The sequence below is a fragment of the Aspergillus aculeatinus genome (assembly GCF_003184765.1).
Source record: "Aspergillus aculeatinus CBS 121060 unplaced genomic scaffold BO66scaffold_4, whole genome shotgun sequence".
NCBI lineage: Eukaryota > Fungi > Ascomycota > Eurotiomycetes > Eurotiales > Aspergillaceae > Aspergillus > Aspergillus aculeatinus.
This window is the reverse complement of record NW_020291473.1, coordinates 296,492-310,806: the sequence shown is the minus strand read 5'-3', so window position 1 is coordinate 310,806 and position 14,315 is coordinate 296,492. Positions and strand designations below refer to the sequence as shown.

At 56.8% G+C, this 14,315-nt stretch overlaps 5 protein-coding genes across 5 annotated transcripts; 3 read left to right on the top strand and 2 right to left on the bottom strand.

Moving 5' to 3' along the window:
- Positions 1 to 4: 4 nt before the first annotated feature.
- Positions 5 to 765, top strand: BO66DRAFT_417459 (uncharacterized protein; the record flags this gene model as incomplete). The annotated part of the gene is made up of 2 exons (XM_025649678.1): positions 5 to 548; positions 611 to 765. A coding segment is annotated over one exon (483 nt), but the record flags the coding sequence as incomplete, so codon positions are not given.
- BO66DRAFT_144207 (mismatch repair ATPase MSH6) lies at positions 604 to 4,422 on the top strand. The gene is made up of 3 exons (XM_025642086.1): positions 604 to 897; positions 949 to 3,344; positions 3,432 to 4,422. Exons 1-3 carry the CDS (start codon positions 720 to 722, stop codon positions 4,149 to 4,151), a joined length of 3,294 nt encoding a protein of 1,097 aa, XP_025508002.1. The 5' UTR covers positions 604 to 719; the 3' UTR covers positions 4,152 to 4,422.
- Positions 4,423 to 5,025: 603 nt separating this feature from the next.
- Positions 5,026 to 7,539, bottom strand: BO66DRAFT_456938 (Zn(II)2Cys6 transcription factor; the record flags this gene model as incomplete). Its single annotated transcript, XM_025652160.1, has 4 exons — positions 5,026 to 6,315; positions 6,364 to 6,766; positions 6,821 to 7,314; positions 7,373 to 7,539. The coding sequence occupies 4 exons, from the start codon at positions 7,537 to 7,539 to the stop codon at positions 5,247 to 5,249; spliced, it is 2,133 nt and encodes a 710-aa protein (XP_025508001.1). The 3' UTR covers positions 5,026 to 5,246.
- Positions 7,540 to 7,986: 447 nt separating this feature from the next.
- BO66DRAFT_408109 (MFS transporter) lies at positions 7,987 to 11,669 on the bottom strand (the record flags this gene model as incomplete). Its single annotated transcript, XM_025649098.1, has 5 exons — positions 7,987 to 9,063; positions 9,126 to 9,442; positions 9,501 to 9,537; positions 10,604 to 11,264; positions 11,344 to 11,669. 5 exons carry the CDS (start codon positions 11,667 to 11,669, stop codon positions 7,987 to 7,989), a joined length of 2,418 nt encoding a protein of 805 aa, XP_025508000.1.
- Positions 11,670 to 12,299: 630 nt separating this feature from the next.
- Positions 12,300 to 14,121, top strand: BO66DRAFT_417456 (CocE/NonD family hydrolase; the record flags this gene model as incomplete). Its single annotated transcript, XM_025649677.1, has 1 exon — positions 12,300 to 14,121. The coding sequence occupies exon 1, from the start codon at positions 12,349 to 12,351 to the stop codon at positions 14,119 to 14,121; it is 1,773 nt and encodes a 590-aa protein (XP_025507999.1). The 5' UTR covers positions 12,300 to 12,348.
- Positions 14,122 to 14,315: the final 194 nt, after the last annotated feature.

The following is a 14,315-nucleotide window of genomic DNA, read 5'->3' as shown; positions in this document are numbered from 1 at the left end:
AGGGCCGCGCCTTTTCGATCCCTCTCCCCAAAACATCTCCCCTCCCAGCGTGTGGAATTGGCCCTTCTTCCCTTCCTCCGATAATCCATTGCAGCATGAAATAAACGCACACTTCAAAAAGACAAAGTCATCCAGATACTATCCGGACCCTTCCCCCCCTCCGTTCCAGAATGGCCAAAGGAGCCCCCGCCGCCTCGTCCCCTCCTCCGACCGCGACGCCTCCATCCTCCCGGGCGCTGAAACGAACCACCTCCAGCACGCAGAACATGAAGAGCCAGAAGTCCATCCTCGGATTCTTCCAGAAGTCATCGCCCTCGACCCCGTCGACGGCTCGCAAGGTCGTCGAGCCCGCCTCCTCGCCCGCCGAACGGGCTTCCATCCAGCGCGCGGGAGCCAACACCACCACCAGCAGTACCGAGAAGAAGAAGCCGCTGCAGCCGCAGCACCGTGTGCCCCATTTCAAGCAGGACTTGACGCCGGTGCCTAGTAGTGATCTCGTGATACCTGACGAGGACGATGATGAGAGACAAGAGCAAAATGCGGTGCAGGTATGGTGTGCTCGCTTCAAGTTAGTAATTGGATGTTTTGGTGTGACTGACTTGTTGAGGAGATGCAGGCTGGTGGTGTTGATGAGCAGCAGATGTTCACGTCTCCGTCGCGTCGGGTAAGAGATTCTTAGAACTCGGTACTTGGGGCGTACAGATGTGCTGACGGATGTGATGTTGCTCAAGGCTAGGAAGAAGGTCAATTATCTTGAATCGGATTCCGAAGGTGAAGAGGACGACGAGAAGATCTTTCGTCCCGGCCGCAGTAGTCGCAACAAGCGTCAAAAGGTGGCTGTAGAGAGTGAGGATGAGTTCAAGGAGGCTGCAGATGGCGAGGAATATTCTGATTATGGTTGGTTCAAAGCTCGACGTGGTACAGTATACAAGCGCTGACATTGCCTAGAACTGGACGACTTCATCGTGGCTGATGATTCGGACGAGGAGGCAAAGCCGGTCAAGAGGCGCACGAAACCGGCTGCTCGTCCCAAGACCAAGTCATCCCCTCTGCCGTTGCAGACGCCCGACGACGATGAGGATCTCGATTTGGACATCCCCGAAGCGACCGGCGGCACGGCGATGAAATGGACGTATGACCCTGAACACTCCGAACCCCGGCAACAACGGACGGCGCCGACGACGCCTAAGCGTCCCAGTAATGGCAAGCAGAAAGCACACGTTACCGAGCCGGAGCAGCGATACGCCTGGCTGGCACATCTTCGAGACATCGATGGCCATCCCATCGGTCATCCGGAGTATGACCCTCGGACTCTATATATACCTCCCTTGGCTTGGTCCAAGTTCTCGCCGTTCGAGAAGCAGTACTGGGAGATCAAGCAGAAGTTCTGGGACACGGTGGTGTTCTTCAAGAAGGGCAAGTTCTACGAGCTCTATGAGAACGACGCCACCATTGGCCACCAGCTCTTTGACCTGAAGCTGACCGATCGCGTGAACATGCGCATGGTGGGTGTCCCGGAGATGAGTCTGGACCATTGGGCCAATCAGTTCGTTGCCAAGGGCTTCAAGATCGCTCGGGTGGACCAGATCGAGTCGGCTTTGGGCAAGGAGATGCGCGAAAGAGACGGGAAAGATGGCAAGAAGAAGGCCGGCAAGGAGGACAAGGTGATCAGGCGAGAGTTGGCTTGCGTCTTGACTGCGGGTACACTCGTCGAAGGCTCGATGCTTCAAGACGATATGTCTACGTACTGCGTCGCCATCAAGGAGGCACTTATTGAGGATCGTCCAGCTTTCGGACTGGCCTTCGTCGACACTGCAACTGGCCAATTCTTCTTGTCGGAGTTTGTCGATGACGCCGATATGACCAAATTCGAGACCTTCGTGGCGCAGACGCGTCCTCAGGAACTGTTGCTCGAGAAATCCACCGTCTCCACCAAGGCACTCCGCATCCTGAAGAACAATACTGGTCCGACAACTATCTGGAACTACTTGAAACCCAGGAAGGAATTTTGGGAAGGCGATATTACCGTCCGCGAACTTGATGCGAGCGACTACTTCGTCTGTGAAGATGGGGACAACCTGCAGGCGTGGCCTGAGGCTCTGCGCGAGGCACGGGACAAAGAGCTGGTGATGTCTGCTTTCGGGGCGCTGGTGCAATATCTCCGGATCCTCAAGCTCGACCGTGACCTCATCACCATCGGCAACTTTGCCTCGTACGACCCCATCAAGAAGGCTTCCAGCCTGGTGCTGGACGGGCAGACTCTGATCAACATGGAGATTTTCGCCAACTCTTTCGACGGAACCTCCGATGGGACCTTGTTCCAGCTCCTGAACCGCTGCATCACACCGTTCGGCAAGCGCATGTTCAAGCAGTGGGTGTGCCATCCGTTGGTGGATGCGAAGAAGATCAACGCTCGACTGGACGCGGTGGACGCGCTCAACGCCGACTCGAGTGTGCGGGATCAGTTCTCTTCTCAATTAACCAAGATGCCTGACTTGGAGCGACTCATCTCGCGGATCCACGCAGCCAACTGCAAGGCCCAAGACTTTGTTCGTGTCCTTGAAGGCTTCGAGCAGATTGAGTACACCATGAGTCTTCTTCAAGAGAGCGGCTCTGGGGAAGGTATAATCGGACAACTTATCAATGCGATGCCGGACCTCAACAGCATGCTCGAGTACTGGAAGACGGCCTTTGACCGCACCAAAGCTCGAGAGAACGGCATTCTGGTCCCGAAGCCTGGAGTGGAGGAAGACTTTGACAGTTCTCAGGAGCACATCGAACAGATCCACCAGCAGCTCGACAACCTCCTCAAGAAACACCGGCGCGAGCTGGGCTCCACGGCGATCTGCTACCGCGACAACGGGAAGGAGATCTACCAGCTCGAAGTGCCCGTCAAGATCAAGAACATCCCGAAGAACTGGGACCAGATGTCGGCCACCAAGCAGGTGAAACGGTACTATTTCCCCGAGCTGCGGGCGCTCATCCGCCAACTGCAGGAGGCGCAGGAGACGCACAGCCAGATCGTCAAGGAGGTTGCGGGCCGGTTCTATGCCCGGTTTGACGAGAACTACACCACGTGGCTGGCGGCGGTGCGGATCGTGTCGCAGCTCGACTGCCTGATCAGTCTGGCCAAGGCATCCTCGTCGCTGGGCCACCCCAGCTGCCGCCCTACTTTTGTGGACGACGAGCGCAGCGTGCTCGAGTTCGAAGAGCTGCGCCACCCGTGCCTGTTGTCCTCGGTCGACGACTTCATCCCGAATGACGTCCGTCTCGGCGGGCCCCGGCCCAACATCGACCTTTTGACCGGTGCCAACGCGGCCGGTAAATCCACCGTTCTTCGCATGGTATGGCCCTATGACCTCCCCAGTATCACTTTTCCCTTGAGCCTCCAGCGCGTTGAAGGACAGCAATTTGTAACTGACTCAAAACAGACCTGTATCGCCGTGATCATGGCCCAAATCGGCTGCTACCTGCCCTGCACCTCGGCCACCCTAACCCCCTGCGACCGGATCATGTCGCGCCTCGGCGCCAACGACAACATCTTCGCGGCGCAGTCGACCTTCTTCGTCGAGCTGTCGGAAACGAAGAAGATCCTGGCCGAGGCCACGCCGCGCTCGCTGGTCATCCTCGACGAGCTGGGCCGCGGCACCTCCTCGTACGACGGCGTGGCCGTCGCCCAGGCCGTCCTGCACCACGTGGCCACCCACATCGGCGCCCTGGGCTTCTTCGCCACGCACTACCACTCCCTGGCCGCCGAGTTCGAGCACCACCCGGAGATCGCGCCCAAGCGCATGGCCATCGACGTCGATGAGGCCGAGCGCCGCGTCACCTTCCTGTACAAGCTCGAACCGGGGGTCGCCGAGGGCAGCTTTGGCATGCACTGTGCGTCCATGTGCGGGATCCCCGGCAAGGTGATCGAGCGCGCCGAGGTGGCGGCGAAGCAGTGGGAGCACACGAGTCGGTTGACGGAGAGTCTGGAGCGGAGGAAGGGGAAGGGGGATGGGGCGGCGGCTGTTGTGGGGATGGGATGGTGGAGTGATGTTGCGTGGGCTTTGCGGGAGGAGGATGACGCTCGTGTAGTGGAGGAAGGGGAGGTCGGGGTGAGTGAGCGGAGTCTGGATGTGTTGCGCCGCGCGATCGAGGCCTTGTAAGGCATCGCGGTGCGCTTCCCTTCTAAGCTGCTCTTCTATGTCGGAAGATGTATGATGTGAGAATTGGTGGCAATGTTCGACGCTTACCCCGGTCTTTTCATCGGCTGTTGTCCTTTATATGTCGGTGTTCGTGGCGTTCCGTGGGTCTTACTCTGGCAAGTCGGCTGGTGATAAAATTTCTAAGGGAGTTAGTCTAAAGAGCGTTTTCGGGTTATATAACTATCAGGTGGCTGACTTTAAGAATATAAGATGGTCCTTCTGAATAACCTTAGGGGCGGGTGTGAATAGAAGGACAGGCAACAACCACGCCATCCAAATTCCATTGTTCGACCATCAAGTCCGGCCAAATGCGCAGGTCTTGATGCTTCCGCGCCGCTCCTCCACTGGTACTTGATAAATGTGTAGGTTCTGTAGGTAGGTACTGTATTTAAGTATTGACGGGTTGGTTTCCGACCTCAGTTCTCCCTCTACCGATCCGAATCTACCCTTCCCACTCTCCTCCAGCTCTCACTGTTGACCTCAGTGCTACTAACTTATACCTAGCAGACAACATAAGCTCCCCCCTCCAAGCCTTCTCGACCGCAGATCACAACGCGACGAGCAAGAACCTACTGAAGATCCAGCAGAAGCTGCTAAACCCCCGGAAGCTATGATGTGCCATTTCAACACGGATTAGAGACAGCCAGGCAGAGAGGTGCCCCGGAAGCTGATCTTATCAGACCAGCCCCTCTTCTACCTGATCAACTGAAAGCAGTGAAGCATAAGTCTCCGAAACAAAAGCATTCTCCTCTTTCTTCCCCTTCCCCTTGTCCTCAAACCCCATGTCACATACCGTTATTCAACAACACCCTCTACACCCTCATGTCTCTTTTCCCAACCACGTGTTCTTTACAAAGTGAGTACTCCATGGAGCTTAACCTCCCCCTTGTTGAAGAGACATAACCCCTCCTGCAAGATCTTATGGCATTTACAATCAGAACGCTCTACACTCTCCCCCCGCTTCAGGGAGGTAAGAAGCAGCGCACAGCTTATATCCAATACAGCAGATCCATCACAGCAGATTCATCATTGTAGCTTCTATGCATTGTCTCGGCTCTATGGAACATGACTCGTGAACGCCATCAACGTCGCTGGATCAATCCATGGCAACGACATGTCGATCAGCTCGGATGCCCCGAACAGATCTTCAAAATCCGGAATCGACGCTGACTCCAACGAGAAAGGCTCGAACCCTTCTCTGCTGGAGCTCCCGTGCAGCAGACTAGTCCCACGATGGCCCGTGTCATCATCGACAGGCTCTTGCCCCTCACCCGGTCTAATATAAGAGTCCGATCCACCGAAGAGGAAATTCAGAGTCGATTCCGTATCGGCAACAGAGGTCCACAGACGCGGAGAGGCCATCAACTTCATGATATTCGCGAAGGCTCGTTGGTCGATCGCATGGCGCTGATGCAGGATGTCATGGAGATACGCCAGTCGCCGCAGCACGAGCAAAGCGCCATGCCGTGTCTCCGTGTATGACGACTCTAACAGCTGGATGCTGACGAGGATCAATTCTTTGGCCTGGGTGATCTCTGCTGGAGTTCGCAAATGCCCGAAACAGATCAGGTCGAGGCATAGAAAGGTGCCGGCCGTTACCGCCGAGCACGCCACGGCCCAGAATTTCTGGAAGTGAGAGCATGGGTCGTGGTATCTGCGCTGCAGGATACGTTTGGCTGCTGATACAGCGTTGGCGTGGACCAGGTCGTTGGTTGCTTTGGGGTTGCTCAGTAGCTGGGGGATGAGGGCGACGCTGAGATTGATCCGCCACGTGTCGAGGAGGTTCCACACCAAGAAGCGCTGCACATTCATCCATGATGGGACTCCTTCGAGCGGAACTCCGGATGTGTCTGTCCCATTGTAGAAGAGATGGCGTGGGAAGGAGGACGCCACAGAGTCAATCTCTTTAACGGAAGCCTGTACGGTGCTGCCGCTCCACTCCATGATTGATCTGACCGTGTTCTGCATGGTGGCGGCTAGTTGTGCCATGGCCTTGTGATACTCGAAGGGAGACGATACGTTAGAGTCACTCGAGTAGTCCGGTGTATAAGATTCATCGCTGGTCTCTAGTATCGTCGTGAACGACCCAGGGTGGATTGAGATTGGACGAGACCACACAGTCATCCTAACGACAGTAAGCGTTGAGCGCGCTACAAGGAAGGCCAATACCCACCAATCGACAATCACCAAAGTCCACCACAGTCGTCGATATACATTGATAGGCGTATCAGCCTGGGTGTCTCGCAGCGAGTGAGGTAATTCGCAGCCTTCCCCAAGACGATCCAAGCCAACCAGTCTAGCCACGTTCACAGCCAAGCCGTGTAGAATATACTCTCGACTAGACTGTCCGAGGTTCTTGTGGACGATATTGAGGATTGTAAGGGCTTGTACCGTCAAGACACTGGGCTTACTGACGTAATCAGCGTGCTCCAACTCTTTGACAGCAGCGTCGCACCAAATGCGACACAGCTGCGTGGTCATCCTGCTGAGCGACATCTCCCCCGATCTCCCCGTCAGATAGCTCTCGTGGAAGAACTGGAAGCCCTCGATCATCTCATCGTTCATGAAATATACCCCTACCTAGTGAAACGTCAGTCTCAAGCCCCGGACTCTGCATGACGGCAGGTCACCTACAGCTAACACGCTCAAATACACCGCATTCCAGCCGTGAGCCCTCGAATTGCCAGTGTCCATCAACTGATCCCAGAACGCACGATGCTCGTCAGCAAAGACTGCCGGCTCCAGGGCACAGTGAACCCACGCCAAATGCGTGAGCGAGAACCGCACAATCACCTCGCTCCAGTGCCGCGCCGGCAGGATAATCAGGACATGATCATCTCGCGGACGAAGAGGATCGACCCCTCCATCGTGCGATGATTCAGCCAAAAGCCCAAACGGTAGCCTCTGGAAGTCATTCAATATCTTCTCCGAAGAATGAGACCGCTCTGCCGCAGGCACCGGCCGGAAGACCTCAGTCTCTGCCTCGGGCTTCAGCGCCTCCGCCTCGGGCCGTTGGAGGACGGACTCCAGCTGGCGGATGCGGGTCTTGAGACTGAGGTTCTCCTGCACCAGCCTGCAATTAAGGGTCGATTCGCTCTCATCCGAGTCTTCTTCGTCCACAGCACTACGGTACTCGCTGATCAGGAACCGCGCCCTCCACTAGAAGAATAGGTAGGGCTCACACAGTCACCTTGCCATGGACCTTGACGACCTCTCGTGCGCAGGCCGCCGATTCGCCGCGCCGGATGCAGGCGTCGCAGGGGATCTTCTTGGAGCACTTGACTTTCCGGCGAGCACATTGGATGCACGTGCGAGGCACTCGCTGGGTCTCGCGCATGTGCTGGGGCATGAGGGGTGGAGATGGCTCTCGGAATTAGGGGTTTTTGGTTGGCTGTTTCGAACTTGAGTTGAAATGAGGGGCTCCTGCTATTCAGGGGAGTATAATGAGAGTGTAATCCGAGAAAGTGGTGTTCGGATCTTGTACACTTCGGGTGAGCGCGGGTGAGTTTTATTATCTGGACTTGACTTATAAGTTGCCTAGAGATTGGCAGGTGCCATGTGACCACCGCTCCTGCCGTTTGTGGTAAAATCCGGGGTTCGGCTGTGCCTTCCCCACAAAAGCGGGGATGTTTTTTGTTGGTACACGTACGAGTAAGTGACTACGTACAAGTACTCATTTTACCATTTTTTTTATTATTACATTATCCAAATGCTGTTCACCAAGAACACTCAACAAGTAGAGCAGTCCCCTCCCTTCAACTTCACCCTCTGTCATGCCCTAGCTCACCTCTTCTAATCAGATTTCTACACCTTTACCATCAACCGCATACTTCATCGTCAGCGACCTGATCTTCGGCCCGAAGATAAACACCGGCAGCCCTAGGGCCGAGATCACCCCCATGATGATCGCACAGATCTCGAAGCTACCCTGAAAGCCCTTCTGCGCGATGAATTCCGTAATACCGAAGGAAATCCCGAACGAGATGAATCCACGGATCGCACAAATGAGCACCAGGATCGGCGCGGCGCGCTCACCGTAGCTATCCAGCGTGTATGTGAACCCATTCAGGATGATCCCGATGTAGCCGAAGTACATGCCATTGAATGTGGTGACGATGGCCCACGACGACCAGTCGGCCGGGTGCGAGCCCGCGCGACCGTAGATGATCGTGGAGATCAGCACGACCGCAATGGGGAGGATGATGGGGATGAGACGCATCTCGGGCGCCACCACCCCGCCGCGGCGACGGGCAATCCACCGGTGCAGGCGGTCGCCGCCGTAGCCCAGGATCGGCACCATGAGCATCGAGACCACGATCTGGCCGCCTTGGACCAGGCCCAGGCTGGTGTCGGGGTAGCTGTAGGGAGGTGCGGCCAGCAACGGGGCGTATTCGGTGACGCCGATGACATAGATCCCCAGGGAGATGCTGTTCATCAGCACCACCCACAGGACCCCGGGAAAGAGGATGCACTGGGCCATGTGCTTCCAGCACAGCGCCGCGGCGCCCCAGTTGGCGGGGCCGTGGTAGATCTTCATGCTGTGGCGGAAGGTTCGGGCTTGATACCGCGTGTAGTCCAGGGCGACCGGGTGCTTGGTCGTTGCGCGCAAGACATTGAGCTCTTGCCCCTCGTGGTGGATGTGGACGCGGCCTTCAAAGGCATCGGTCGGCCGGTCGTACAGGGACTCCGGCACGAAGAACAGGGCCACCACGAACACCACCCCGCTCGCAATGGCGAAGATCCCGTACCACCACCGCCAGCCCAGAGCGATGACGAGGTAGGATGTCGCGATCGTCAGCGCTGCGGATCCGATCGACTGGATAGCACTGAACCAGGCAAGCCTGCTGCTGCGCTCGTGGACGAAGTGGATTTCCTGCGTCGAGTGCACTTAGTGATTGACCGGAGATGGAGGCGGGTAGTCGGGGTTTGGCTTACTTGGATGATCAGCGGACACAAGGCCTCCGATTGACCGGCCGCCAGCGAGAGAATGTCCCGTCCGGCGATGTGCGATCCTAGACTCTTACTCGCAGCGCACCAGATGGACCCTACCGTTAGAACCAGAGCCGAGGCAAGGAAAATCGGCCTCCGCCCCACGGCCATGGCCAGCGGCATAGCAATCAGGTTCCCAATACCCATGAACAGGGTCGGGTAGGTCATGAGATCGTTCGTTCGCGGGTCATAGTTGTAGTAGGCGGCCATGGTCGTGGTGAAGGGGCCCATTCCGGAGGTCAAAAGAACTCCCAAGACGGAGACTGTGCCTCTGCAGTTAGATCCAATATCCCAGGTTGGGTGATGATAGCCACAACTCACACATTCCCAGCACAAAGGTAATGACCCACTTATGCCACTGGGGCAGATTGAGAGGATCTGCGGCGTGTTAGCCCTCACCTTCCTGATCGTTGAGCAAGTTCATCCATACCTCGTGGATCGGGTGAAGGGGTGGGAATCAACACGACTTCGCCATCTTCGACCAGCTTGACCGTGCCCAGTGGCTGGAGCTGGTCTGGAGCGGCCGGCTTGACCACTTCCTCGTGCGTGGTATCGATGTCTTTGGTATCCATGACTGAATTCCGGATAGATTCTCTGCTGCGAGAAAGCTCCAGTCTAATGCGTGATCATCCGCCGTTTCAGGCGATGCAATGCAGATATATCTGAGAATTCCTTCCCTTCCTCCACCAGGAAGAAGCACTTTCGCCTCTCAGACAGTAAACTTACCCCACGGGGTATACCCTTGCACCCGGCCCTCTTGCCCCCACCCCCCCCTTGTCATGTTACTCATGTAGAATTGATAACTCCAAGGTGGTCATTGGCGTCACTGACAGGGTGGGGAAGAGTTAATTGAACGTGGAGCCGAGAGCATAATAGCGGTTGTTGAGGACCGGGGGAAGTGAAGTGGGAGGGAAAGGTTTTAGTGGATTGGTGGATGGATCATCATCTCACCCGAGCTCGCCCGAAGCGGGTTTGAGTTGCGCTCGCTTACCAGGCAAGTTACGGAGTACCATGGAATCCATGAATGGATTGCATCGGTTGGGACTAGAGTCTGTGCACGGCTATTGGGAGGGGATGGCCACGTGTTGACCAGACCAGACCAGACCTAACTTATCTTGACGTGATCCACTTTTGCTTCTAACGGGTTGGATGGTAGACTACCTCCGTCGTCCGTCTTCGTACCTAGTATACACCAGCATTAACGGAACGGCAGACTGCTTTAGGTACCGAGGAATTGCTCCGGAATGTTGTCCAATTAGGATGAAGTTGGAGATCTACGCCTTAGAGCAATGAATGTCCAAATCACAATCATAACAGGAGTATCATTGTCAAACCAAATAAAACAAAACAAAACAAAACAAAACAAAACAAAAGATCTAGTAAGGAATCACCCCCGCCAACTTCAACAACCGATCCGTCCGCACCGGCTTCGTCAGGGGCTCATCTCTCTCCAACGGATCAACGCGTTCCTCCCCATCCACCGTCACCGTCGCCTTGCCATGGGTATACAGATTGGTATGGGGCCAATGGGTGGTGGTCTCGAAGTGCTCGAACAGCTCCGCCTTGGTGCGGCGGTCCGCGTCGGTCATCCAGGCCGCGGGCGTGTAGGTCGCATACACGATGGTGCGCACGACGTCCGACTCGCCGAACCGCGCCCAGTGGACCTGCCGCGAGTCCCAGATGATGAGGTCGCCGGGCTCGGCGCAGACCTTGACCAGCTCGCAGCCGCGCGCGGTGTACCACGCCAGGTCCACCTCGGAGAAGGGGTGGAAGTCCTTGTGTTTGGCCGTGCGCCACGGCGTCGGCCCCGTCACGGGGTTCGCCGCGAAGAACTCGTCGAACAGGGGCGCCGACCCCTTCATCACCACCAGCCCGCCGTCCGCGGGGCCGGCCTCCGACAGATTCACGATCCCCTGCACGCACTGCATGCCCGACCGCTCGGGCGCCTGGTCCACGTGCGGCCACGGCTTCGAGTCGTACTCGCCCACGATCGACTGCGGGAGCGTGATGTTCACCGTGTCGAAGGAGACGACCAGCTCGTCCGTTTCCCAGAGCTTGGCGAATGGGGCGATCACGCCGGGTTCACTTCGTGCAGCAGTGTGAGTATTGAGGTCGATGTGAGGGGGTGGATGTGACTGAAAGAGGGGGAGGGGGAATCACGTACCAACGAACGTCCCAGACGTACTTCTCGTGCGCCGCCGAGAAGTGCAGGTACATCCCGCCCTTCCAGCTCTGCGGCAGGTTCTCTTTCTTCCAGGTGGATTTGTCGTGGCGGTCGAACCCCAGCCCGAATGACTCGAGCCAGTCCAGCGCCCGGCTCTGGTATTCCTGCGCCCGCTCCGGTGTCAAGGCGCCCTTGATGACCGCGTAGCCGTTGCGGAAGAATTCGTCGCGGAAGTCGCCATACTGAGGTTTCGGGTTCGGGCTCGACTGGAGCTTCGTCGGCGCCACCGGAGTGGCCTCAGGCGTGTCGATGCGGGAGGGGGCCATGATGTGAGATCGTATGTATGTTAGCAACTTAGCAAGCAAGATGGAAACTGTAGATGTGGAAATCTTGAGTGACGGCGGGAGAGGGTATCATTCGGCCTTTTCTATGACCTCTCTGGATGGTCATGCCATTGGGACCGGAATCCGACTTGGCGTCTCCTGGTACCAGAGAGTACACGGTCGAATTGGCCTTCCTCCGAAGGACTGCGACATAGTTGCTCAAGCTGATCCGGTCTAGTGGCTCTGTTGAGTGTGGGGGTGGTCAGCAGGACTGGGCAATCTTGTGGAAGTGGAGAATCCAGAAATGGTGGAGGATCCATGACAATCTCACCCGAACTCGCCCGCCGAGCCATTTGGGAGTAAACTATGCATCAAGTTCAATCACTGTACAACAAACTCGGCCGAGGTGGCGAACCACGAACCACCACGAACCATGAACCATCCATCCCACGCTAAAGACAGCCTCGGCCAACTCCAAATGTCCACAACCCGGTTGTCAGATACCTGGAGGAGTTGCAAGTGGGAAACAATGTGACGTTCAATTACCAGTGGGGCCCATCTGGCGTGGGGAATAACAAGCATGCTCAGTACCGGTGCACCAGGAAGTGCTCAAAAGAAGGGGAGCGCCCTCACCTGGTCCAGGAGGAACAAACAGTAACCTACCAGAAGGGCACCGATCACAATGCCTTCCCCCGTGCCGGTCGCGACACGTCCGATCAACAAGCCCACCGTGGGCAGAAACAACTACCAGCCCTTTGGTTTCCGCGAGGAAACTCTCCCCCAAGGCTGGAGTCAAGACGGCTCACGTCCGCTGCCCTGCGACATCCACGCCTCCCACGACGTGGGAATCCAAGTCCGAGACGGCAGCACTCTCTACTGCGACATCTATCGGCCCGCCAACTCGGACAAGCCGGTCCCGGCCATTCTGGCGTGGAGCCCCTTCGGGAAGAAATTCAATGGCATCACATTACTCAAGTTCCTGCCATGGGGGCTGGGAATCCCCGAGGGTGTTCTCAGCGGCCTGGAGAAGTTCGAGGGGCCCGATCCAGCCGAGTTCGTGCCGCGCGGGTTCGCCATCGTCAACGTAGACGCTCGTGGATCGGGCGACTCGGACGGCACGGTGGGGATCATGGGCACGCAGGAAGCCGAGGATGGCTACGATGTGATTGAGGCCATCGCCAAAATGCCCTGGTGCAACGGCAATGTCGGACTGGCCGGCAACTCCCACCTGGCCATCGTTCAGTGGTTCATCGCGGCATTGCAGCCGCCATCCCTCAAAGCCATCGCCCCGTGGGAGGCATGCAGTGATCTCTACCGCGAGCAATTCGTCCGGGGCGGGGTCTTCGATGCTGGTCTCTTTGACTGGATCATCGACCACAACATCCAGGGTCACGGCGGCGTCGAGGACTTCCACGAGATGTACCGGCGCAATCGGACCGCGGACACTTTGTACTGGAAGGACAAACGACCAGACTTCAGCAAGATCCAAATCCCCGCCTACATCACGGCCTCCTACACCAGTTTCGTGCACACGATGGGCTCGCTACGCGGATGGCTTCAGATCCCCTCCGCGCACAAGTGGCTGCGGCTGTGCCCCTGGCAGGAATGGTACGACATGTGGAACTGCAAGGACTCCGCCCATGAACTGGCGTCCTTCTTTGACCACTACCTGAACGGCGCCAGCAACGGATGGGAGCAAACCCCGCGGGTCCGAACCACCATCTTACGCTTCAATCAAGACCCGTTGTCCGACGTCGTCGAGGAGGACTATCCCATCCCACGCACCGACTATCGCAAGATGTACTTCCACGCCGACGGCACCCTTCAAACCGAGGCCCCCAGCAGAGCGTCATCGCTGTCGTACAATTCGGAAACGTACCAGGACTGTGCAAGCTTCACCTATACCTTCCCAGCCCGCACCCGGCTGGCAGGCATCCCCAAAGCGGTGGTATACATGTCCTGTCCCGATTTCCATGATCTCGATGTCTATGTGCTGGTGCGCAAGCTTGATACACAGGGCAAGGCGCTGCTCAATTTGAACATCCCCTGGTCGTCCATCGCGGAGCACGGTGTCAGTCCGGACGACGTTGAGAGTCTCTCTCCACGGGAGAAGACCAATCTCATGTTCCACGTGGGCTCTTTGGGGATCCTGCGGGCGTCAAGACGCGCCATTGATCGCAAGCAATCTCTGCATGAGAACTTTCCCTTCCACCCTCACGACCGGGACGAGTACATCAGCCCGGGCGAGGTCGTAAAGTTGGAGATTGGGATCTGGGCGATGGGGGTGGAGTATGAAGCCGGGGAGAGCGTGCGCGTGGAGATCCATGGGAACAGCCCGCTCCTGCGGGGAGAATTCAAGGAGGATAACGAATTTCAGGAGCTGGCGTCGCACGGGACGCATATCGTTCACATTGGGGGAGAGCAGTCTTCGCATATCATCCTGCCGTTCGTTTGAGATGTAGTACTTATTATAGAGATATCACGCGATGAACGATAAAGAACGAGACACCAGCCAGTACTCAGATTACGAAAGTGATTGTAGATATACCAGAAGTAGAAGCAAGAAAATTGATTGATTAATGAATTTATTCCTGTAACTGTCGCAGAAATCTGATCAAACGAAGGAGAGCCCTCTCATGCACGTACGCC